The 26,148-nt window shown below is 49.9% G+C and overlaps 1 protein-coding gene across 1 annotated transcript in view; it reads right to left on the bottom strand.

The window, feature by feature from the left end:
- PLD1 (phospholipase D1) overlaps positions 1-12,268 on the bottom strand; it is a 37,129-nt gene extending 24,861 nt beyond the window's left edge. Inside the window, exons 1-6 of the mRNA XM_015871959.2 lie at positions 12,047-12,268; positions 3,702-3,887; positions 3,476-3,603; positions 3,138-3,283; positions 2,849-2,957; positions 1,525-1,590 (exon numbers count right to left, since the gene is read on the bottom strand). Coding sequence (XP_015727445.1) covers positions 1,525-1,590; positions 2,849-2,957; positions 3,138-3,283; positions 3,476-3,603; positions 3,702-3,855 — 603 coding nt within the window. The 5' untranslated portion in view covers positions 3,856-3,887; positions 12,047-12,268. The remainder of the gene's footprint in view (positions 1-1,524; positions 1,591-2,848; positions 2,958-3,137; positions 3,284-3,475; positions 3,604-3,701; positions 3,888-12,046) is intronic.
- Positions 12,269-26,148: the final 13,880 nt, after the last annotated feature.

Genomic DNA, 26,148 nt, shown 5'->3' with positions numbered 1-26,148 from the left:
TATTTATTACAATGAATGCAACCAAGCCCACAGGTCCTGTTTCCCAACCTATTTGGGCTCTCTTTCCCCAGTTTCCAGTTCCCAGAAATAGATGTGGACAGCACATTTGGATTCCCACAACTTTCATCTTAATGGTAATTGTCTTTAGACACTTCAACTCAGAAGAACTACAAAAAGCCTTTGGGAAGGGATACTAGATATGAAATTGAATCACAATTCACAGAGCCAAAAGCAAGGGGTGGAAGGAAAGGGAAAGGAAGGGGATAATAAATAGGTCTGAATCTCAACCCACAGGGGACTTTGTGTCTGCAAAACAAAAACCACCCAACCTGCAGCCAGAATGCTCCCAGGGCATGGCATAAACTTCAGGACACAGCATGGAAAGCAGAAGTGAGAATTAATCAACTTCCCCAGTTAGAAGGGCTCCATACAAGAAGCAAGAGCTGCATGTCACGCTGGGCACAGCTTGCCTTTGCCACTCCACTTCACCAAGAATTTAGGAATTACAGAAACCCTTGGCGACTCAATAGGAGGAATTGCAGAGCCAAAGTGTTCTGAGCTGCAAACAGGGACAGCGCTCTCCAGACTCCAGGCAGAGACTTCTCAACCACAGAGAGCAAAGTGCTTATTTTGTTCTAAGGAGGACAAATTTGGTTCCAAGAAAAATGCCAGAAACCTTCAATTTAGCGTCGAGACAGAGGATGGTGGGGTCTGTTTTGTTTTCTTTTGTTTAAAAGAAACAGTTTGCTCCCTGTGCTTTCTCCCAGTGCACTACCACTGCCATTAGCAGCAAAGTGAATGTTTCACTGCAGCCAAATCCAACACGAGCCAACAACAACCAGAGAGGTTCTGTGGCTGGGGACAGAGGGGCACTCTGTACAGGTAGGGACAGCTCATGGCTGCCCAGACAGAGACCAAACCCACCCCCCCATCCCAGTCACATCACACACAGCTTTACATTTGCAGAAATCCTGTGAAATATTCCGACGAGCAATGCCTAATCTGACAAGAGGGATAAATACTGTAGAATAACTCTTCCCCCGCTCTGCATATGCTGCTGATCAAAAGTTGCCAAGTTAGCCCAACATCGCCTTGAGAACGAGGGATGACTGTTTTCCATGTGCAGATTGCCACTGCTCTGCTGCTCGTCCCCAAAAGAACCCTCACAAAGCGCTGGCCCTGCTCTTTGCCCCAGTGCCAAATGGCTGTTTGAGGTCCCTGAAAAGCCAAAAGCTTGCAAACAACTTCCAGTGCAGCACTTCTCCCCAGCCAGCAAAAGAAATGAAGCACAAGTTCTTTCGGATGTCCTAATTTGAGGCTGTATTTCTGCCTTGTTACAACAGTGACCTCCAGCAGTCAGCCTCACACTCTTTTCCTCTGGTTTTCATCATATCCTATCCATGCCACAGTGGTCAGCAGAGCCCAAACCACTGCCAAATGGCTATTAAGTGGTATTCTTTCTGCAGGTTGAACACATGAAAAGAAAGAGAATGCCCTGTTGCAAGGGCGCTAATTTCTACTCACCGTTCCATGGTAGTTTCTGTACATGGGCATTTTTAGGATCTTTGTCAGGTAGTCCTCCAGCTGTTTCTATAATTCAAACATTGAAACTTAACAAAGGACGCAGGCATTTCCATGAAAAATAAAAGCCAATAAGAAATCCAACTATCTGATCTTGGGAAGCAATCAGGAAATCAGACACTCTTCAGCTTGAATGGATAAATGAACGCGTTGTTATGTGTTCACTGGGGATTAGAGCACAGTGGCACAACAACCTGACTGCAGGTTGGTTCCTATGCACTGCACCTCCCCCCCAGCTGACCTGTTGCTTGGCACTGCAATTTCAAAGGTCATTTTTCTTGCCCAAGTACAAATTTAAGAGCTGTTTTAAACACAAAACCAGTCCCTGGTGCTTCTGGCCTGTATGTAATAGTTTCACAGGAAAATTCAGCTCCAGGCACAATCAAGAGTGACTATTCAGCACTATACCAAGTTAACAGGGTGACATAGGAAACACAGTGACCACTCTGCCCTCTCCCTGGGCCACCAAGGAGAACCTGTGCTGCCTTTCCCAGCAGAGAAGAGGACAGAAATCCTCTTCCCACCTTGATGGAAATGGGCAAAGAAGAGCTTACGTGTGTGCCCTAGCGTGTGGCACTCCCAAGTATGCAGCATGGATGTGCATCCCCTTGGTAAAAAGTGTGGGACTGCAACAAGGAGAACCAGACCCCCAGTTTTTCTTTTTAAAGTAGGATAGGTAGAATTGAGGAAACCTTTTTCTTCCTCTTTTAAAGCTAAAACTTCATGCAGAGTGGTGAGGTGGGTGCAGCAGGGTGGGTTATCTGCACACCTGCAGGACAAGGTGTCAGAGGCACAGAGCCCAGGAGGGAGCAGCCAGTAGGAAGGGGTGAAGGAAGACACCTTTCCAGGCTTGCTTGTGCAAATGGCAAAGCTGCAGCAAAGAGGTAGGCAGACACCCACCTGCTTCACGGCGGGGCCCATCTGCTCACATCTGATGAAGTTACAGAGAACACGTGTGCCTTGGCTAAAATTACCCATTTCAGCGTCAAGAGCCTGACTGCCATCTCCTCTTTCAGATGGGGACAGACTGAAATCACTCAGATTTTGATGGCCATGGGGCTGCCTTCATCGTGCAACCTGACCCTACGAGCTGCCTCTTCTATCTATAAACTGCAGCAGGTGGGAGCGGGAGGGAACAACATCCTGAGCATCGTGGGTTAACTCAACCACAAGGAGTCTCTGCCCTTTTGAACCCAGAGGGCAGCAGCATCTTCTGCACGGATGAGGATTGAGCAGGCCAGCAGCCCCCGGAGCCCTCAGCACTTACCCTACGGCTGGAGAAGTGCTCCTCCCGTACTGTGCTCTCTGCTGTGTGTGGAAGGCTGGGCATCTGCCGTGGCTCTCCCCTCTTGATGGATTGTCTTCTCACCGTGTGGCTGCGAGGAATCACAAAGCCCAGCATCGAGCCTAAGTGTGTGCATCACACCTTGATGCATAACCACACCTCCATGCATAACCACCCTTCTCGTGCAAGGCTTTTCCCAAGAAAACTCCCCAAACCCACACAGAGATGGGTTTGGTATTTGGGACATGTTTCAGAAGCTGGCCACACGCACCTCCTGGTGGGGATGGGGATGCGCACAAAGGCTTTGTAGCGCAGCAGCTCCCGATGGAACTCCTGGAAGTGCCTGAACTTCCTTTTCACATGCCATGTGAACTCCCCATGGGTCAGCTCGATGGTGTACACATTGAGGCTTGGGACCTGCACAGCAGGACAACACAGATTAGACCTCCTGCAGCTGCTCAAAGAGCCCTCGTTGTATTCTAAGGAGCATTAGGTTTTAAAGCAGATGGGGAACCCTCCCTCCTGAGCACACCCAGAGTTCACCTACAAATGGCATTTTAATAAAGCTGTATGGAAACAGAATGGCATTCCTGGCAGGTGGGTTCTGACCTTCTTGGTGGAAGTGAAGCGCTCCACCTCCAGCACACGCACACGCACAGGGCATCCTGTCAGGTAGGTCTGTGTGCCCGGCTCCTTGAATCCACGGGTGTGATAGATGGCAGAGAAGGGGATGCATGCTGCAAGGAGCACACAGCCCATTAGCACACCTCAGATGGACTGAGTACAGCACTGTAGATACACCGGGCTCTTACACACAGGGTGACTGATAACTCACCGGAACCTTTGGGATCGTTCAGCACCTCTGAGTCGACCTCCTCCCCATCGACGTGCAGCTCACGGGTGTCCAGGCTCTCAATGATGTTGCTCATGTCTGCAGCGATCCTCTTCAGCGCTGAAGCAGCTTCATGGCCCTCGTGCCTCAGGGACATCTCAGAGCAGCACACGTCAGAGCCACGGGGGGCTGGGGAGGAAGGAGCAGAGCTGTCACTGCCACCTCCAACACCTCAACATGGGATGACATTCATCCCAACCACCCCCATCACTGCCACCTCCAATACCTCAATGTGGCACTGAGCTAACCCCACCACTGCCACCTGCAGTGAGGGATTCAGACTTCCTTTATCCCCATCCACCTTACACCCCTGGCTTCCCAAAAGGTCTCCTTGCCCTTTATTCTGCTGAGCAATAAATGTCACAGCCTGGCCAGCACTGCTGAAAAAATAGGGACAGGACAGCATGGCAACACTTCACAGAAGCCAGCACATCTCTGCTTCTGGAAGGTCTGACGTTGTGTGACAGAATGAGTTCTTTAAAAACACCTGCAACACTTCTGATGCTGGGTTCTGCAAAGAACACTGCACTTGTTCGTGAGTGAGCTCCACGAATGAGCTGGGTGTGCTGTAATTAGGAAATAATTTCACATTTTAAAAGAGAAAACACTCTTATGCTTTGTTTTCTCCTGGAACAAGTACATAATGTTATTATTATGTAAGGCCAATACCACACTAGGCTCAAACCATGGCAAAATCACCACAGCAATGAACACCAAAGAACACCTATTTGACTAAGATCAGGAAAAACTGGGTAGTCTCCCAGCAAGCGAGCTCCCATACTGTAGGACCAGACACAGCAGCAGCTCACTGGTCAGACAAGAGGCCTCCCTGAATAACACAAACCCATCCACAGACCTCTTCTGTCCATGGGTCCACCCATGGAAGAGGTGTTCTTGCTCCAGCAAAACCTAAAGCATGTTCTCAACAAAGAGGTTTGCACCAAGACCAACTCGAGCACCCTGTAGGAGCTGTGCCATGATCTACCCTGGCATGAAGGCAGCACCCAAATACCACACGGCTGGTGCTGGAGGAAGCCCGTGCAGGTATGAGTGCACTGGGCTGGGTGTGCATCCTCCCCTCCCTGCCGTGCCAGGTACAGCTGTGCTTCTTTCCTCACATCAGTTGACCCAGGTGGTTAATGGATAAACAATTAACCAGTGTGGAGATGCCTATTTGCTGAGGACCACAGTACGGCTGCATAACTTAAGGATTTATTTCTTTATTATTAGTTGGTTTTTTTTTTAAAGCTAAAGCTGTTACCACAGTTGGCACAGACAAGCTCTGGGATAGAGCAGAGTCCAGGCATGGTTGGACCTGAGTCAGCTCCAGCAGCAAGATACTGCCCTAGAGATTAGAGACAGATCATGGGCTTGAGAGGAGAAATGAGCCTTGCTATAGCTTAGCCAAAGCCCCTGGATCCTGAGCAGCAGCTGAGCTAATGGAAGGCACAGAGTGCCCAACTGGGTGCAGCTTTGCAATCTGCTCCATCAGGCTGTGCTCAGCCCTGTGTGCAGACACCTCATGCATGCTGAGGGGTGAAATGAGCAACGTGCCTGGGTTAATGAGCAACCTGCTGGGTGCAAGGCTGGCTGCGAACACATCCACGGCTGCAGCACAGGGCTAAGGATGGGCAGCAGAACCTGCTGGTGTTGTCAGTTTTGGAGGCAGCAGTTATACGAAGGATCCAGTGGTAATGCAAATCACAGAAGGGTGGGGAATGGGACAAAATTCATTAGAAATGAAGTCAGCCCAGATTTGTGCTTTTGCAGCCATCATGGTGGAACTGCAACAAGCTCAGACCCTGATGAGCACCATGAAGCACTAGGAATCTGGGACAGCCCCCTTTTGGGAAGGAGAAAGCACTTCCAGTAAAAACAGGCATTTCCTGCTGATGTTCTGTCAACTCCCATCCCGGCAGTGAGGAACATGAATCCCTGAGTGCTGCCCTGACCTCAGTTCTCACGACATCCCCCCCCCACACACAGCGACCTTGGGGCAGGGCTGTGTGCAATGGCCTCTGTCCCATAGCCAGCTCTGCCCCACACACCTCCCTGTGCAATGCTGCACAGCTCAGCTTGGACTGGGGCATGGCAGTACAGTGGGGATAGAAGATGCAGGCACCGGGAGCCTGGGCTGCAAGCCAAGGAAATCCTACACACGATGCCCTCAGCAGCTGCTGGCCCTGCCTAGAGATGAAAGGTTGTCCACGTAAATATTGCCCATTTCTCATAATTTAAACTTAAATTCAGCTTCAGACCACACCTCCATGGAAAAATGCCCTCAGCTCACAGAATCTCCCTGCAGGAGGTGTTTGCATGCTGGCAGCCCTGGATCCACACCCAGCACAAAGCAGTGCTGCCATCCCAATTCCCCAGCAGATGCCAGAGCCCCACAGAACACCTGGGAACATCTGTGCTCCAAACCACGTCCCCATACAGAGCAAAACAGGCACACACTGGTTTTGTTTGCCTGCCTGCCCTCCCACATCACTGAACAAGAAATAAGGCATGGCTGCCATCCTGGGTAGATAAACCAGAGCTGGAGAAGGACTGAAACACGAATCCAAGTCAACAGCAAACAGCAGATTCAGGCATGGTCCCAATCGACACTACTTACCTTTGGCCCAATCCCAAGAAAAGTAAAATATTTCATAACACTGCTTCCAAAACAATTATTCTCTGACAGCGAATCTCCTTAACGTTTATCAGCAATACCTCTAAAAGCAGGAGCTAATTAGCACTTCCCGCACTAATGACTGCAGCACAGCTTCTTGCCTCTCCGCTATCGATCTCTGCAGCTCTTCTCCACCAGGACTGCTGCCAAGCCAGGAGCACACCACGGGGATGCTCAGTGCTGGGAACACCAGCAGCAGGGGATGGCAGTTCCCATCAGTAACATGGATGTCTGCTGAGATTCCACTCTGCACTATGGCTGGGAGCCCGGCCTTTCCCAAGGACTCCTTTTATTTGCTTCTCTAAGCAGTGACACGAAGGGAAAACATCACTGCGGTGCTTGCAGGGGAGCATCACTGCTGAGCTCATGCTGATGCACGCACCCAGGGCCAGCCCTGAGCTGCAGCAGTTTCCCAACCCCTGGGATGCTCTCACTGTTGGAGCTGTGTTTCAGCCTTTGCTGCTGATGACAGGAATGCACATCCCGTGCCCCACCTCGGGGAGCACCACCTCCACCAGGAAGCCGACCATTAGGTGCTCATCAGTGACTAACACTGGCTGTCACCTGACTGTTGGCCCTTGGTTTGGGTTCCTAGGGCAAGGATGAGAGGCGCAGCACTTGGGAGCATTGGCAGACACACAGCTCTTGGCACAGGCTGTACAAGCTGTATAGAAATCCTACATCTGGAAAGCTTGCCAGGAAGGCAGCATGACACAAAGGATCATAGAATGACAATGAACAGAGACAACCAGGACTGCTGAGTGGGGATGGTGTGCATTTCTGCATCCTTATATATAGCCAAGCACGTCATATACATGCAGGACATATTTCCATTATCAAAACGTATACATCCCATACATCTCCCAAGGCTATTCTGGGTCTGCCGGACCGTGGGGAATTTGGGGGGCCCCGTCTGCAGGAGGGTTTGGGTCCCAGCAGAGGAATGCAAACACTCTGAGCTGCACGTAACAGACACCCAGAGCCAGGCACAGCGAGGGCAGCTGCTCTGGGCTCAGTGTAATGGCATTTCTGTGCCCGCTGCCATTGATGTATGACTGAACACAAAGGGATCGATCTCCAATAGCTCTGCTCGTTCCCGGATCCCAGTGAGCAGCTTTTCTTTGCTCACAGTACTGTTGGAAATCACACACGGAAGTATCCAAAGGCGCTTTGCTGGGCCATTGCCTGCAAGAAAGCGTGCTGCAGGACAGCTTAGTTCTATGTGGGGATCACATTAGAAGTGCTTGCCCAGCTTTTGGGTCAGCATCTGAGGAACTAAACTCAGAAAGAGGCAAACTCAGCAGAAAACGGCCACGTAGAAAGAAGGAACTTGCAGGAAGGGAATAGCAGGAAGTGCTCTCCTGTTTCTTGTTTAAATACAACTGAACACTTGCAAATTTATTTGGTGTAGCTCATTTACAGACAGCATCAATACCGACAGCTTCCTTAGAAGAAAGCAGACACCTCAGACTTCTTTTTCACCCTTCCCTCTATCCATCACGATGGTGCAGGCACTGGGAGATGCTGCTGAGCCCCAGTGGAGCTCATTCCTCCCCTGTCCCACCCCAGCACAGGATGTCCCCATCACCTTATGGCCCTTCCTAGAAGCCAGCAGAGCCCCAAGGTTATGACCTGCAAGCTGAGCCCTCTGAGCTCAATGCGAGATGGAAACCTGCCCACTATCAGCCCCAGGTTAGTCACGTTCTTCCCCTTGTTTTCCATCCCAGCCTCCTGGTACAGTGATGCTCTCTAAGAGGTTTCTGCAGACAGTTATATTCTTTCTGCACATTACAAAAAAAGAAAGAAATAGAAAGAAAGAAAAGAGAGGCTGCTTGGCAGAAAGAAAAACATTCGGTGTTTTGAGGGAAAAAAAGCACCCTGCCAGGGCTCAGACTGCACTCCTATCCCTGGTGCTTTCTGCCAGCAAACAAAATGGCTCATTTGCCACAATTGCTGCCAAAATGTCTTGGGATCGGTCACACCACAGACTCTTGAAGGCACTTGTGACTCACTGCTACTCCACACTGGGAGGGCTCACAGCTGGGTGGGACCCCTGCAAAAAATATCAGTTTGCTGGGAACTTCTGTCATGGAAAAACACATTTTACAGCATCTCACTGGGGCTACAGGAATAGACGCTTAGAGAAAGCGGAACGAGAGACCAAGATATTTCCCTCTGAAAGGACACAGTATGTGCTGCCTGCTCTCTGAGTCGCTCCCATCTTCTTTGGCTGCAATGGAGACCTGGGCATATCTGCATGTTTCATGCTGGCCAACCGCACTGTGTAACTCTGCTTTACTCAGATAGAAAGAGACGATGCACAGCCAACGCTCACAACATGGGTTGTGCTGGGGGTGGTGGTGGGAAGAGAAAGAAACATTTCAGTTAAAAAAGGTGATCCTTTTTGGGAGACGTGTTGGTGAAGCGGCTCTGTGCCATATCCCTCCTATGTGTCCATGACCCATGTGCCCCGAGGCACGGGGAGCGCAGAAAAGCAAGTTCCTGCACAACGAGATAAGCAGAAACAACAACTGGATGTGAATCATCCACTTGCACGGACTTGGACAGAGCGTGTCATGGTGCTGATCTGTGGGATATTGTCTGCCTCATAGTGCCCTCTGTGTCCCCGAGCTGTGCTGGAGCGCTCCATCCCCGCTGGGAAATGGCTGTGAACTGTGCACTTTCTTTTCTGCTAAATGCCTGTTCCAGCACTGCATTGCCTCCTTACCGCACCCTTTCTCTGTACACAGCCTGCTCCTTTGGGCTGTGGACCATTTCATCCGTTAGCTAAACCTCATCTGCCAAAAAGAAGAGATGAAGGACAGGACACTGTTCTTGCACAAAGATAACAAATGCAAACTGGCTGCACTGCTGTCAAAGGGAAGCATTGTTCATTTGCATATGGTCAGCATCGTGCCCCCAGAGCACAGAGGGTGCTGAAACATGACCATTTGGAGACCAGAGTGCTGTGAATGCCACATATGCCCAACATGACTCCATGCAGCCATAGGACGCTCATCAGGGAGATGCTACCACATCCATGGGGCTGCAATCAGCAACATCCCCATCTAGTCTCACTCTCCATCATGTTTTCAGGCACATGAGCCTGATAACCAACTCAAGACCATACAATCATTAAAGTTGGAAAAGACTTCTAAGATCCTCAAGCCCAACCCCAAGCCATTCCCCCATGCCCACTGACGATGCCTCTAAGAGCCACATTGCCATGGGTCAAGAACATCCCCAGGGATGGTGACTTCACCACTTCCCCAGGCACAGCCATCTTATCTTGGCCTTACAAACCTGCATTTTGAGTCCTCGCTCTCACTGTGAGAGCATCAGGCACTAACTCCACCTGTAAATATATGTCTGCCTCCTTCTTGCTCCCCCAGGCATGAGAGCAGGGAAGGGACACGTGTCTGCTTACCCCCAGACACCAGCTGCCTCCCACCGCTCTGGGCTTCCTATGCCATGTGGGTGGGAGAGCAGCACAGTGCTTGTTTGGGAGAGAAACACTGGGAACAGAGCTATTCTCCTCCACCCAACTCCTTCTCCCCCCCATCTTCCACTGCCCTACCAAATACCTGTTAAAATAATCACATACAGATCTGTACAGGAACACCTGACCACAGACTGAAACAACAAACCACATCAGCCTTCTTTTTGGTGAAAAGTGGAGTAAGCAAGGTTTGGGGAAGGGAAAAAGGATGGAAATGTGATTTCCATCAGATAGCCCCAAAGAGCACAGGAAACAACACAGGCCATCCCATGCACAGCAGAGCAAGGCGTGAGGCCATACTCTGCTCCTGGTGCTCCTGTATCAGGCACGCCATCAAACTGACACCCACAGAAACTCAAACTGAGGGCTCAAGTGAGGATTTCCCTCATGGAGGACAAACCCAAGAGCCTGTAGGAACACCCATGGCTGATACCTGCTTTACGAAGCTATTTCTCAGGAATAAAATGGTGGCAGCACCAACAGCGATGGTGTTCCCCTGATACTTCAGTCCCTGAAGATTTGCTAACTTGCTTTAAACCCATTTCCATGGAGGGAATTTGTGTACCAAGCCAAGTTCAGCTCGTAACTAAGCAAGGCACAGCCACACTTCCTTCATGCATAAAGACGTTTCCCGAATCACTGTTGGAGAACAGCCCTGCTGTAAAACACGGGATCCTTCCTCTGCTGCAGCCACACCTGCGGTCTAAAGAGCACCTCACCAATTACTGGGGATAACAGTGTCAAGCTGACACAAGCCCTTACAATCGCTAGTAAGAAAAGCAGTGCAACTTTCTCGTCGAGGCGTGTGATTTCAGGATGCTTCTTGAAAGAGTGAAGTCACCAGCCAGGCTCACCAGCCTCCTGCTTTTGTTTTCTTTCTTTCTTTCTTTCTAACTTTAATTGTGTCTTCAGCAGCTGAAGGAAACTGCAACTCTGATCCCAGGAAACTCCTGGATCTGCAAGAGCTCATGGGACACCGCCTGCCCCCATCATAGCAACAGTTCTGAGCACAGAAACCTTGAAAATCACTCAACTGGGTCTTTTCCAGCAAGACCACAGCCTGAAAACCCATCTCCAGGAATCCTCAAAAAGGAGGATGTTACATATCCGAACAAAATTAAGTGTGCAGACAGGTGTTTCAGTGAGAAACCCAAGGAGAAAAGTTCAACCTAAACAGAAGGATCATCTGCAGCACTGAAAGACAGGGAAGGGCAGCCAGGGGGTTTCCAAACTCTGGGTCAGGGCTGAGGCTGCCACGAGCATCCCGAGTGCACAGGTACAGTCCCCAGAGACCTGTGAACCATCAGCATGAGCTCATGCTGCCTGGTGCCATGGACTAATTTTTGAGCAGTTAAAGACTGTTGAAACGGAGTTCCCACTCTCCAAACAGCGAAAGGAAGCAGCTAAGAAACGGAACGCCATACCAAAACAGTGCTTGTTGCAGTGCCGTGGTGCCATCCCTCCTCCGCGGAATGTCACATTTAACGCGGTTTTACCCGCTGTCGGGGATGGGACCGTAAGGAAAAGCGATCTGCCCAAAACATCCACCCAACGCTTGAGGCACCGTGCGTTCACCTCGAGGCAGGGCGCGGACACTAACGCACAGCCCAGGGCACGCTGCAGGGTCACTGCTGGAGTAACCAACAGCGCAGGGCAACTCTCAGGGGCTCCGGATATTAAGCAGCAACCTCTGAAAGCAAAGCAGCATCACGCCTAATAAAGACAAAACGCAAACAGTGGAGAAGACTACCGGGGTGCCAAGGGGGCCGCTGCGGGGAAGCCGTCGGGTCTCGGCCCTCGGGTGGAGCTGGGCAGCACACGAGGTGCTGGGGTGTATGCGGGACATGGCCCCGAGCTCCTGACCCCAGCCCGGCACGGAACTACGGAGCAGCAGGAGCAGCAGGAGCGAGGCATCCCGAGCGCACACCGCGGTGCGGACGGCACCTCTCGGGAGTGAAGTTTGCTCCCAGCACAGCGCGGGGAGGGCCCGCAAATGAACGCCCCGAGCTCAACCCTCAACCCTTCCCCTCCCCGCACCGACAGGCAAAGCAAAGCAAAGCAAAGCAAAGCAAAGCAAAGCAAAGCGAGCCGCCCTCCGCGCCGCTCCGCACCCACCTCTTGCCCCCGGGGCAGCGACCGCTCCATGGCGCCGTGAGCGCTCGTCCCGTCCCAAGCTGCGCTGTGCTGCGCTGTGCTGTCCCGGAGCGGTGGGGCCGGGCCGCACCTCGCCCCGCAACACCCCTACACCGGCCCCAATCCCGGACCGGCCGCTACCAGCCTGTGAGCAGGGCGGGCTGCGGGAAACCCCTCCCCGAGAGCAACGGGCGTGGGACAGCGCAGGAAGGGAAGGAGGGAAGGAGGGGCGGGGGGAGGAGGAGGAGGAGGAGGTTGTGGCTCGTCGCGGGGCAGGGTGTTCCGCGGTCGAAGGAAAAATAATAAGCGAGGAATGCTCGTTTAGTAGGGGGAGAAAGTTGGCTTTTTCAAGGCGGAAATTTGCTGCACGCTGGGGGTAACACCGAGCGCAGCTCCACCGGGAGGACGCGCCTTCCTCTCTTGTGCCCTCTCGGTTGCTGCAGTAGGAATAAGCCGGCTGGACACCCAGCAGGAACCTCTGGGTAGGGGAGCAAACGAGAAACCCAGAGCAAATTAACAGCGAGTTCAACACACAGGCAATGGTGTTTTTAACGTAATAATTACGGTCACTTACTGTCTGTATCTGAGCAGCATGCAAATGCTGTATTTTTCATGCTGCTCCCCATACTTACTCTCAAAGAGCTTTTGAATAGGCAAAGAAGCAGATTTTTGGGGAAGGGACAGATAGAAAAGCCCTGAACTGACAAATGGAAAAGCAAAGCCCTCCACATGCTGAGCGGCTCTGGCAGCCGTGTTGGGGTGCTGGGAGCATTCACAAACCTCTCTGCAGTGCCACAGCCTCCCCTGCTGCAGCCACACAGGGCCATCATGGTGACTTATCCCAGGGAGTTCAGCGTTCCCACACTGGTGCCAATGTTAAGATGTCAGTATGGATGTTATGATAGTTTTCCTCTTTAAGGGATTTATTTCATTTCTTAAACAGCCCCGTGTCAGCTCAGCCTGTTCAGAGTGGGCTTCCCCTGTCTTGGCTGACTGGTGGCTCACTGAGAGCAGTGTGGGGGATGCCCTTCATGCCTGAAATCAGACTGGCCAATCTGAGCTGGGTTCCAAGCAGCATTGCAACACTTCTGTTGGTGCTGAGCTCCGACACTGCTCTGCTCAGCATCACAGGGAGATGTGAATGAAGGTGGTATCAGGCAAGGGGACAGCATGGGCATCTGTAGCACTCAGCATCAGGAAAGCACTGGAGACGAGCAGAGGGAACTCTGAAGCAAAGAACAAGGGAAATGGAAGCAATAGAAAGTCACCCTGTGGTAGCGGCATCCCCATCTCATTTTAAAGCGTAGGCAAAGACTGGATGTGCTACCTCACACTGCTCATGACAACAGGGGGTGGGCAGTGTTGGAGGGCAGGTGATGGAGCACCCCTTAGGGCACTGCCTGCAGGGGATGTCCTAACTCTGCCACCTGCTCAGGCTCCCCTGCTGACCCCACAGCTGCTTGGACCATGCCTGCTACCACCCCCAGTTGCAGAGAGGGGACAGCACACACCATGCCCACATCTGGCTAGCTGAGTTCTGGGAGATATTAATGAATTCATGAACAGTAACTCGGATAACACATACTTAGGTTAGGCTTACTTAGAAACCTCTTGTTGAGCACTATGGCAACAATGTACCACATTTCCTCCACCCTGAGCACTATTCCCATCACCTTCCCTGACCCAGAGGCAATGCACAAAGCAGATGAGTGGTGCATGCCAAGTCAAATACCTCAAGCCCTAAAGAAACACAGTGATACTGGGTGACCGCAGAGCAGGCAGGGCTGGGGATTCCTTTATTCTCTCCTCCCACTGACTTTTGGCCTCCAGAACTGCCTGTGCAGCTCTCCAATGATGCTTCCCACTGTCACAAGGGTGCCACGTGTGCTTATCCAAAGTGAGTGCACAGTGTGCACAGCCACACTGCTGGGCTCTGGAAAACCAGGGTGGGAATGTTAGGGACAATGTCAGCGGCATTTTTAATATATATATACTTTGGTCTCACCCCTGGGCACTGCAGTGTCCAAGCATGGGAGAGGGGAGGAACAGAAGCCAGCAGTGCTCCCAGAGCTGTGCCAAGCGCTGCTCACAGCCACAGGCAAACAGCACGTGGAGGGAGAAAGCTGCCATTGGCTCCTGCAGGCCTCACAAACAGCATTCTTGCAGCAGGGAGAGCAGCTTCTTCCGCACTGTTTCCCTCCTCCCATATCCTCCCAGGGAAGAGGCTGCCACCCCCCGGGAGGAAAAGGCAGGGGAGGAAGTCGGGCACTGCGCCGTGCCACGCTGCCTCCTGGGAGCTGTAGTCGTGTCTCATGGCCAAGTCCTGCCCTGTGGCACCCCCCGTGGCACTGCAGCTCCCACAGCCCCATCCCGGCCAGGGGACAGCAGACCCCCAGGTTGGGTTGCTGTGAGATGACTCTGTGGCTGCTGAGCACGATTGCGCTTGGCCGGGATATTTCAGTTTGCTTTCACACCTTCCCCTTCTCGCAAAATTCCCATGGAAACAAAAACAAAGCTCTTGCTGTTTGGGTGTATTTTTTTTTTCCTCTCAAGGGAGAAGAGTGAATGAAAGAGGAAAAAAAACCTCGCCAACTTGCTCTGGGGCTGTGTGGGTACCGGGATGCCCTCATGTGGCCGCAGGGTCAGTCCCAGGCACTGGAAGTGGAGCTGCTGTGCTGTGCAGCATTGCTCTGAGCTTGGAGCAATGCCAGGCATGTTGGTGAGCCAACAGCATCTGGGGGAAGGAGAGTGCAAACCGGCTCATATGGTGCTAAGCGGAGATGCGCACTGGCTTGCTATTTAAAGCTGAGCAGGAGCAGGAATGGCAGGTTTGAGTGAGCTTGGCTAGTCTATCCGAAAACAATTTTCATAGTCCTCTCCAGCCCAAGATCTCAGGCTGCCCCTCATCTCCCTGTGGGGCCAAACCATCCTTCCTCCCCTATCAGTACCCCCAAACTGTCCCCTGCCCAAAGGCAAGCAAGATGCAGCCCGAGGCCAGGGTTTGGGGATGCCTTGGTTTTCCCATTTCTACATCAACAGAATTGTTTCGAATGTATTCTGAGATGTAGTTCATTAAATGGGTGAATTACACGTTTTATCGTTCATCCATAGCAGGTTGTCAAGGAGGTACGTTATTATTGGCAGCTAGAAGGGAACTAACAAATATTCTTAGAGTCTGTAACGAGCACTTGAGTAAGAGTCAAGTAATGAGTGTTTCTTCAGTGACAAATCCACGCAAGATATGCTCCACCTGTTTTGTTAACAGACAAAGGCTTATATAAGCTGGGTGTTACATAAAACCCTAAAATAGGGAGCCAGAGAACTCCCCCACCTTTGGATGAAGGCACGACCACAGAACACGTGTACCTGGGCTGACATTAACCTGGCCCTCCTGCTGCCATCACTTAGCCCCATAAGCACTGGGCTGGCCAAAGTCCCCACATTTTTCCAGAACCTGCCATCAAAATAGCATTCTCCAGACAGCTCCATCATCTCAGTGCTGGCCCAGGAATATATATCTGTGCTTGTGTTCTCTCGTGTGCCATAAACACCCATCCAATCACAGGGCACCATCCAGACATATCACCTGCCTCGGTAAAATCAGCCTTTCTCCACACACACCTTGAATCCTGCCTTAAAAAGCACAATTCCAAAACTCAGACAATACAGTCAGCCCACACCAATGGTTACTTGCAGACATCAGAAAAGAAGATTTGCATTTCAGCTCACAGCCCAGGCGCAGATTCCCCTCCCAGCACAGACCTGAGAGGCGGCTGTGTGAGAACTGGGGATCCTTATTTGTGCTGGGACAGCAGGGGACAAAGAGCTCCACACACAGGATTACTGGTGGGGCAGAGCAAAACGTGTCAGGAAGAACTCTCTTGACTACAAGGGTGCCATTCATTGCAGCAATCAATTCTTGCAGAAACACGCCAAGGCCGCGATGTGACTCTGCCTGACTTGGCACAGGCCATCTGCCCAACCCTTGCTCTGAGTTAATGGGAGCTGCACAGAAGCTGCGGCCATTCTCCTCCTGCAGCATCCTCTCTGGATTCATCCTACAGGCTTCAAGGTGTTGAATGACAGAAGGCGGGCAGCCTGAAGCAGAGAAAAAAAGGAAGTAAAATGCAAGCTGTCCAGCCCACAGGAAAAGGAAAAAGGAAAAGGAAGCTAGGAAAGAAAGAAGGGTAAGAAAGAAAAGAAAGAAATGAAAGAAAGGGAGGAAGAAAGAGGGAAAAAAGCGTAGCCTGGATTTGGTTTCCTTTGTGTCATTTATCATACTCTCGATTTGAGATGACACAGATAAGGCAGTGGTGACCCCTAGTGCCCTCTCCAGCTGCAGTGTTGCTCTGTACAGTTATTCAAGCACAATTAGCCCCAAACCAGCACTTTTCAGCCGTGCTCCTCATTCACAAAGCTTCTCCCTCTCGCAGGAGCAGGACCTGATTTCCTCTCTCTGCTCAGACCCCATCACTGCGAGGCGTTCCCTGCAGCATCCCTTTCTTGCTGTTGTCTAGGAACGAAATTATACACATTTCCTCGTGTAACAACATATTATATTCCATTCAGTCTTTATCATACTACATTTCTATTCATTGTACATACAGAAGAAGAAAGAAGAGCCTGTTTTGTTAACTCCAAGCTTGTCAATAGTTCAGAACAACCATTCAGAACTCCAGAGAAGAGGCCTTTGTCTGGGATAAAGTGTACTTGCAGCAGCAAGCCACGGAAAGGAGCAAGTCTGCCCTGTGACAGGCATGGGTAAGCACTGCTGTGTTTTGCTTTCTGCAAAGGCCAAGGCTGTTCCTGTGGCTCAGCCCACACCAGCACATTCACCACCCGCCCCACTCTGCCCGGGGAGGCCAGGCTTCTGATAGGACAGTGCTTTGCTCATTTTGGGTCCAGAAGGGTGTGCTGTAATGAGAATCACTGCAAGCATTTTTTCCAGTTCTAGCACAGGTTCTGTGCCTGTCTTGCTCATGAGGTCGTGCTGCTCACACGCCTGCACCGTGAATCATTCCTGCCTGGGTCAGGGAAATCAACGAGTTTCTGAGTTCCCACTTCTTTTTCCCCAAAGTTTTATTTGTAAAGTAGGTTTCAAAGAAAGGATAGGAAGCGTGCGAGTCATTGCATCACTGAAGTTTATTTTATCAGGTTTATCTCTCCCTTTCCTTGCGTAACAGTGACCTGGTGTATGCGCTGCTCTCTCTGGAGCACGCCCTCACGTTTCCCCATTCATTTCTTTTTTCTCTGCTTTAATTAAGCATATGCAAAAAACACTGCTTGCACGTGGGCATCCCCTGAGTCCTCTGGTTGTTATCAGGACAGGGCTGAGTGTCAGAGTGTACCGGCTGATCCAGACCCACCCAGCTGCCAAAGGTAAGCCGGAATCACCCCACTGACCCCACTGACCTCCATTAGAGACTGGGTTTTTCCCTCCCAAAAGCTACTCTTGCTCAAGGAGACTACAAACCCTGCAGCTTACTTTGCACAGCAAGGCAGAATGGATGACCGGGAGTCCAGCATTTGTACCAAAAAATGGCAGCCACACTTTGTGGGGTGGTGGTCAGACAAAGCAAATGTTACTTTCCATTCCAAATGCTCTGAATTCGCACGCAGTGCTGCCCAGGCAGAGCCAAGAGCAAGGCAACTGCTTTTCTTTTGTTCCTTTTTTTCTTCTTCTCCTTTTTTTTCTTTAGCCCCTGCCTTGTTTCAAAACTTTCCAGATCCAAATTTTCTTGTTGGAACACTGCCCTGTTGCAATTTGTGTCCACATGCTTGCACCGGGATTCCTGGGGACCTTCCAGCTCAGGTTTTCTTGTAGTGTCTTCCCAGCAGCCCCAGCTCGGGGTGACTCACTGTGGGTGTGTGCAGTGCTGGCGGATGGGATTGCTGCTGAGCACCAGGCAGCCCTCAGACTTTGCTCCTGAGTTCACTCCCATTGAGTGAGAACATCCCCAAACCCCTGTCCTCCATTCCATATATAAAGCTCACAGCCGGCCTGACCCAGACCCTCACTAGGATGTGAGAAAGGGCAGAGGGCACAGGGATGCCCCAGCCATGGCTCTGTAGAAGCACCAAGCCCAGGGCAGTGTCACCAAGAGCCACGGAGCAGCTCCATCTCCTTTAGCAGAGCAGTCTCGAGGCACAGTGGCACAGGCTCTGAGCTGAGCAGAAATCCTCGAGCAGCAGCAGCAGGCTGCACCCATGCTGCAAAGCAACTGCTGCTCCAAAGAGCAATAGGGGAGGAAAACCCAGGCTGGGGTGGATGCCACCTCCAACAGGAACAAGCTGCACAGGTCCTGAAAATCTGTGAGGAAGCATCAAGCTGGGCTCAAATAAGTTATTTTACCCATTGGCAAGCACACGTGCAAAAAGACCAAGGGCAGTGTGTTGCCATTCCAAAGTTTTAAATGCAAGAGATAACAGACATCAGCCCCAGTTTGCCAGCACACTGCTTCCAGTTTGCTCAAGCACTTCACTAAAAACAGTTGCATCACTCCCTATTCCTCTTTTTCCTCTTTTTGGAGAGCCCCAGCCATTTTGTCCAGTTCGAGTAAAAGGGGCTTTTTCACAGTATGAAAACTGAAAAGAAGGAAGAAAAAGTGAAAAAGAAAACAACTGGATGAGCACAATGGCCACACACAACCCAGCAGAGAGCATGCAGTTGTTCTGATCATACTCACCTCAGGGTCAGCAGCACAGACACCAGGAGGGCACTTCCACCTCCATGCAGTTCAGCCCAGAACACTGGGAAGACCACAGCATGCTCAGCAAAGGAACCCACAGGATACAACAGCACAGAGTTGTCTTTTTCAAGGAAATACCTGGACGTGGGTGTTTATTTGAAGCCCAGGAGTGCAGTGCTGAGCTGCCTGGTATTTACCAAAGGGTACAGCAACGCCTATTTACCCAGCTAATCCAGCAGGGCCTCAGTTTATGGAGGAAAATGTTGAAGGAAAAGCACTCAGCACCTCTGCATTTCACCACAGTTTTGTGCTGCCTCAGCCGGCAAGTGGTGTCCCATCACAGTGTTTTGAAAATGATTAAATACATATCTATATGAAGAACACAAACAGAACAGCTGGTTGCATACAGCCTTATGGGTATCAGTCATTAAACCTCCATACTGAAAGCAGACATGAGGTGCCAGATCCTCCTGCTTTGCCCTTTGTGCACAGAAGGAACACACACCTGAGCCACATTGTGTTGCCCAGCAGCCCAGCTGTGCAGGGCACAGCCCCCTGCATGCACCAATGAGCAATGCACGCTGCTGTGCTGTTGGGTTGGATGCAGCTCGTGACACAGGGCTGCACCTTCCAGCTGAGCACACCCAAGCTTTTGGAGCCGGGACAACAAGTGCTGCTATTTGCTTTGAGTTATGCCATTCATACCCATGTCCCTCTAGGCAGATCGCTATGAAAAAGACTGGCACTTACTTGTACTTTTTGCGTTGGCCAAAAAGACACTTCTTCCCAAATCCGTAGGGTCTCCCAATGGCCGCGGCTGCTCCTGGGGCTGCCAGCCTGCAGTGGGGGAAGCAGGCGTGGAGGCAGAGCTCCCAGCTGCCCAGCATGGCTTGCTGTGGCTCACAGCAGTGCTTCCTGCTCACCACGTCACCCAGTGCTGCACTGAAACACCAAAGCACGGGCAGTTCGTGGCCTCCCCTTTCCACCACCCCATACAGCAAGTTCATCTGCTGAGCTTTCGTTTAAAGGCAGAGAGAACTTCCTTGCAAACACCTGAAAAACAAACAAACAAACGAACCCAAACAGTTTGTTGCTATTTCAAATCTTTCAAAAATATTTTGATGGGGCAGCTTTGCTTTTTTGTTATTTTTATTTTCTCCTCTTTCTCTTCACTATCACTTGTGGGGCAAACCTGATCCTGGCAGGCTTTCAAAGAACAAGCTGGGAGGAAGTGGGAGGGCACGGCCAGGTACAGCTGCTGCTGGCCCATTATTTCCTATACATGCTCAACATCACATTTGTTTGCTGAAACTTCAGCTTTTTGGGAAAGAGGTATCAAACGTCTGTGTGGTTTTAGGGGCAAATTCAGCAACTAAAATTTGCTTCACTGGAATTCGAGCACAAGAACCAGCCTCAAACAAGGGAAAACGTGGCAGTCTTGAACTGCCAGACTGATTTTTCACTCTTGGAACCCAAATCCCACTGCATTCTTAAAGGATTGGAGAGACAACACCACTCGTTACTCCATTCCTTTGGTTTGCTGGAAACCAATCCCACACTTTCTGTTCTGCACGTGCCAGGCTGGAACCTGGGATCCTGTCCAGGGCATTCTCTGATGGCTGATATGCAAGAGGCTCCTCCTGCACTGAGCATCAGTGCTTTTGGAAACAGGGCTTTGCAAAGATGCCATCAAGGGAACGCCCCTGCCTTCCAATCTCAGCAGCCAGAGATGACTCCAGGAGATCGCAGCACCGCACAGAGGGTTGTGCTGGGGCGGTGCCGCTATCCACGACTTCTTTGGGCAGCACTCAGCAGGATCCTGGAAAAGAACTGGTTTTAATTAGGGGCAGTGATGCTCGTTAAGGACTGAGCACTGTGCTGAGTCACACTGAACAGCACAGAGACTGCTTAAGGCCATGAAGTGGAGTCCTTCCTGAAATGCTTCCCATGAGGGCTCCCTTGCAATGAGGAAGCTCAGTGTCAGCAGACGAGCTGTCTTCTGGGAGCTGTAGTTCCCTGGAGAGATGAACTCAAAGCCTTCTCAGAGCTTTGCCGGCAAAGCTGCTGGTCTGTGCTGGCTTCTGTTGCTCTGGTGCAGCGGAAAATAGGATGGAGATTAAAAGAGGGCGTTTTTATTGGCAGCTGTGCTAGCAGAGCTTGGAAATCAGCTCACCACAGTGGGAAAACTCCAGTGTGTCTGGGAGCAACAGACACCAAGGAAGAAACTTCCTCCCCAAATGAGGATAAGAAAGGGGGAGTCTCTTTAGACCCTGCAGACAGAAGGGTTTGCTGGGAGTAAAGTTTGCTTGAGGAGAGTAAACCTGGCAGAGAACCAGGCACAGCCAAGCCCTTGTGGGCTGATGGAGATGAGGATATTGTGTCAAACAAACTCACTCTGATAAAAGGAGACAGAGCTGGGACACAAACCTCTGCCTGCCCGGTGGAGAGCAGCCCCTCTGCTTTAGCTCAGGTATGAGACTTCAGCGCAAAACATGCTGCGGAACCATCAAACTGTGGGTGCTGCTAAAGCAAGAGCCTGGTGGTGTGAGCTAAGAATTACCAACAACAGACATGCACAGCTCTTCTCTGTGGTTTACATAAGCCACCGCAGTGCTTGTGAGCTGGTAGGTGCAGAGGAAATGTTTCTAGGGACAGCTGCAAAGAGCTGAAAGCAGCAGCCACAAGGGCAGATGTAGCAGAGCAGACAACAGGGCTGCATGAGTGGCTGGGGAAGCAAGAATTACCTGCCCTGCCCTCCTGGCTTGGGAGCTCTGCACTCACAAGCACTGAATAACGGGAAATATAACTCAGGAAGACAAATCCGCATGGCTTTCTCAGGGTTGACCAGGCTGACAGCAGTTTAGATGGCAGCAGTGGCACTTACCTTGTCAAGTATGAACTGCTTTGATCACTGGTCTGCAAGGGAAGAATCATAAGGAAGAGATCCCTTCCTGCTTATACAGGATCTTAATGCAGCCTGATGTCTGGTTTCCAGGCCAGCCTGGTAGCGGAGGTCTTCCTGTCTTTGTTTTGTTAATTTTACTGTTCAAATTGAAGTGTATGGACCTGACTTGGTGCTGCTAGGAAGCTTGCTGTCATTACTAGTCATGCCAGAACAAAAATAACATGGAGTAAAAAACAGCACCTGTTGCAGCAGTTCTTGGGTCTTTTCTAGGAAGAAACCATGTCATGTATCCATGCCAGACTGTCTCATAGCTTCACTGGAGCTCTGGATTTCCCAGCTCTCTGCCTAAACTTTAGGTGAAGGAAATGGTGCCAACAGATCAGTAATTCAGCATGTCAGCTCAGTGGCAGCACTAAGGTTGGATGACCAGCTTGGAGATGTCTTTGCCCAGTGCAGGGGCAGTGGAATGGATGGGTTTCAAGGTCCCTTCCAAACCAAACCATTTTTGATTTCTATGATTAATACCTTCTCTGTTCAACAGAAGCAGTGGTAGAGTATTTAATGTGCAAAATGCATCAGAGTCTCAGTAAGTCTTACTGGCCTCATTTCTGAGCCTTACTAATTTCCTACCATGGCATGGGGAAGGCTGACCTGTGCAGCAAGGCTCCCTCCTGCATCAGTCTGCTTCTGGAAGGAAGCAGAGTCCTGAAACCCACAGGCCTCAACCAGCTCCAGGGCCACCTTTCTCTGCCTTATCCTGATGTGCTGAGCAGGATGAGCCCAGGGCTGGGGATGCCTTACAAAACCAATTGATGCACTGAGTGCTTGGAGCAGCTCTGATGCAATTCAAATGCAGCTGCAAATGCTGACCTGGGCACATATTGCCCTTTTAACCAGCAGCTGCATTTCAGCTCCTTTCAAAGCATGTCACCTTGCCTGGTTTTAAGGACTCACTGACAATGATTCTCTGAAAACAGCCTGTCCAATGATCCCTTCTGGTAGCATAATTCAGCTTTCAAATCTGCTGATCTCTTTACACCTCTACCTGTGGGATCTCATTATGCCCTCCTGAGCAATGCAGGAATGAATTTCCACCATCAGATATCTTTTTCACATGCTCATACCTGCCGTACCCTCAGAAAACTGCATTTGTGGACAAATCCATCACATACAGAGTCTGTGGCACACCATTACTTAAAGTCACCCCACTGGAGAGATGAACACTATGGGACACCCACTGACAGCGCACGGGGAGCACATAGGACAGTTGTTGTGCTGTGCAACGTCACCAAAAGGCTCTGGCTCTTCCTCTCTGTGACAAAAAGGCAGCCAAGAATTGCCCTCTCCCACACACCCCGGCGCTCAGCCTATGAGATAATATAGGCTGGCCTTTTCTTTGCAGCTGTATTGTTTTAGAGCTTGGAAAATAGCAGCAGGCTGAGCAATGAGTCATCTGTCACTAGATGGGGTTAAAGTAATTTCCGTTTGCTGTTGCCATGGGGAAATCAACGTCCTAAGATTTGTCCTTTCTCCCACTCAAGCATGTGGGAGTAGAAAGGCTGAAACCCAGCAGGGCTAAACAGTTTTTTGGTATATTTTCCCCCTCCCCCCTCTTATAAACAAGCATCCATCCACAGCCTTGCAGCTGTCAGTGCATTCCCAGAACTATCCTGCTGACCATGTCATTCCCCTCGGATAGCAAAAAAATCCAGAAGCAGAGTTTAAGTAAATATTTGACATAAATATAGGAGCTGCTTCACTTTATCACTTACAAGAGTCTGTTTGTTGCTCATAAAGTTTTCACGTGTACATTCAAGTGGGTTATGGACTTCATATTGCAGAAATAAAACAGAATGAACATTAAAGTAGCAGATCAACATCCTGAACAGTGTGAATAGCAGAAACAGGAAAGAGGAAATGGCAGTAAATAGCATTTAAAAGCCTGGCTAATGTATAGGTGATATGAGTAGCAGCACAGCAACATCTAGTGTTGATCAGGGATATAGCTGGAAGCTCCAGTGCTCATAAGCAGCGCTTGGATGAGATGCGCACACAGGGAACTGGCATTTCTGGGAGCACCACAGCCATGGCCTCAGTGCTGCACAGCTCCTCCCGGGAGGTCATTAAGGGCTATTGAAGCCAAATCATTTGTCTCCTTCAATTCCAACTCCCGTTATGGATTCTGTGCTGTTCTCGATCCAGTAACATCCGTGGGGTTTGTTTCAAACCAAACATCCACGAATGGCCGCTTTCCAAATCCGGCTCCGTCTGGCAACGCCCTGCGAACAGATTGGTGCCACGTTTAAGTTTATTATGCGAGCTAATTAGCACGACTGTGTAGGTGCATGGAATGCACTGGGAGGAGAGGAAGAGCACAAGTGTACGGAACACCATTACATAATTTGTTTTGGGGACACAGTTATTAAAGACAGACCCTACCCAAATTAAACGGAGAGCTAAGTAACAAAGCAATTAGGCTTTCTTCTTTCTGCATGCATGAAATTACATTTTAAAGCTACATGTGATCTCTGGTAGCCTTTAAAGGGGTCAGGTACTGGCGCATCTGGCATCCCAATACATTCATTCAGGAACATGAAGTCATCCTCCAAGTCACATTCCTGAGTCAATAACATGTAATTTTCCACAGTGACTTGCACACTGAACGGAGATTAATATTAATTTAGTAGAAGCTTGTGCATATTTAACAGAATCGAAAGCCTTGCTAATTGTGTTATAATTAAACCAGAAGTGGAAGACTTTTGATAGCAAGGGCCCACGCTATTGGAAGGAACACACACTACACACAGGAATCATGGGATGGGCTTTCTGAGCTAGAAGTAAAGTGCAACAGTTCTGATTTGTATATATATATATATAAAGCATATTCCTGGGAGTGAAGGGGCCTTATTGAATACACTGTAGTAACTTCTGTAACTTCAGGAACATCTGAAGATAAACAGTGTCGTGCTTTATGTGGCCAGGTAAGCAGTTCTCATATACCATGGCCAAGGTCTCTAAGGAGCTCCTGCTCATTAGGAAACATCCCTGCCTCTTTTGCTGTGAATCCAGCAGACAGAGGCTCACATCGACAGCAAAGAACTTGTATGAAGTAATGAGAGGAATATTTATTACCTTGGGGATTATGAGCATTTTATTTCTGAATTTTTTCCTTTTTTTCCCTTTTCTTTTATCTTCTGGTTTGTTGGATAGAATGTTGCCAGTCCTATTTGGAATGGAGCTTTGGCAAGCATACAAAAAGCTTTATCGAAGGGAAGATGTCAGTGATATTAGAGAGACTTAAAAAATCAGCTACGTCTAAATTACTTATTTTTTAGATCCTCTGAAGTCTTTTTAAAGTGATAAATGCATAAAATTACATGAAACTCAAGTGAGAGGCTGCTGGTGGCTCTTGGTTAGCTCTAATTTGCAGTAAATATTGGTGCATTTATTATTATCATGACCTGCTGAGTTTTTATTTCCCTTTACAGAGAAAACCCAAACTTTCTCATTCTGAACCAAATCTGGATTATCAAAATGGTATAAGTGTAAATTAACACCCCCAGGGCTATGCTGGCATGACTGAGATCACTGTTGAGCTCTTTGCTTTGTTTCATTTCCCAAGCTATGTTTTACGTGATGCAATGAGATGAGCACGATGAGTCTCAGAGAGCAAAAGTTCAGGCAGCCACAGGCTGTGAAATTCCCACCCTTACCGTGAGCAGACACATGCCTGCACCTCCTCATGGCAGTGCTGGCTGCCCTGCTCCAGTGTGGATCAGGAATAGGGGATGAGGTGGCAGATGAAGCTCTGAGCTGGGACAGAAAGGGGCTGCAGGAAGGGTGAGTTGTGTCCCCATATGGTGGGAGGGCAAGACCTCTAGGCAATGCTCAGCGTTGTTGTAGCGTTCTCGTGATTCGAGTGGTAATGATTTAGCCATGGGGTTTTATACCCATTTATCCCCACTGTGTGGCCGGTAAACCATGCACCAGTTTATTTTCCTTCTGATCCAGAAGGAGAGAAAAAGTAACGACAGCTTTTTTTTATGGCATTTTCATTTCTGACATTCCTGATGGGCTCATACCAAGGATTTGACAATAGTACTTTATGCCCTTCCTACCCTTCCATCAACCTCAGGATGTTTATTTTTCTTCAAACATTGCTGTTTGCAGCCTGCTAGCATGAACTGAAGATCTATTAACACTGCTATTTGTTTACTGAAGACATCAAAGCCTTCTTTCTCCACAAACCAAAGCCTTCTTTGAGTTGGTGCAATCTGCAAACAGCCTTGCAAACCAAGGTGTGTGTTGTGCAGAGCAAAAGAAAAAAAACAGGAGTGCTGAAGACAGAGATATTTTCCTATCTGAGATTCCAAATTTAGCTCTGCTTCATTCCTCAGCTTCTGAGGCTGTTTGCTTCCAATCGAGAACCCCACGGTTTCAGCAGATCTCTTTGCCCAATTCAAGCTGGGGGGAGGAATACCACGACAAAT

The sequence above is a fragment of the Coturnix japonica genome, chromosome 9 (genome assembly GCF_001577835.2).
Source record: "Coturnix japonica isolate 7356 chromosome 9, Coturnix japonica 2.1, whole genome shotgun sequence".
NCBI lineage: Eukaryota > Metazoa > Chordata > Aves > Galliformes > Phasianidae > Coturnix > Coturnix japonica.
The sequence above is the reverse complement of the archived record's forward strand: the minus strand, read 5'-3'. Positions and strand labels throughout refer to the sequence as shown.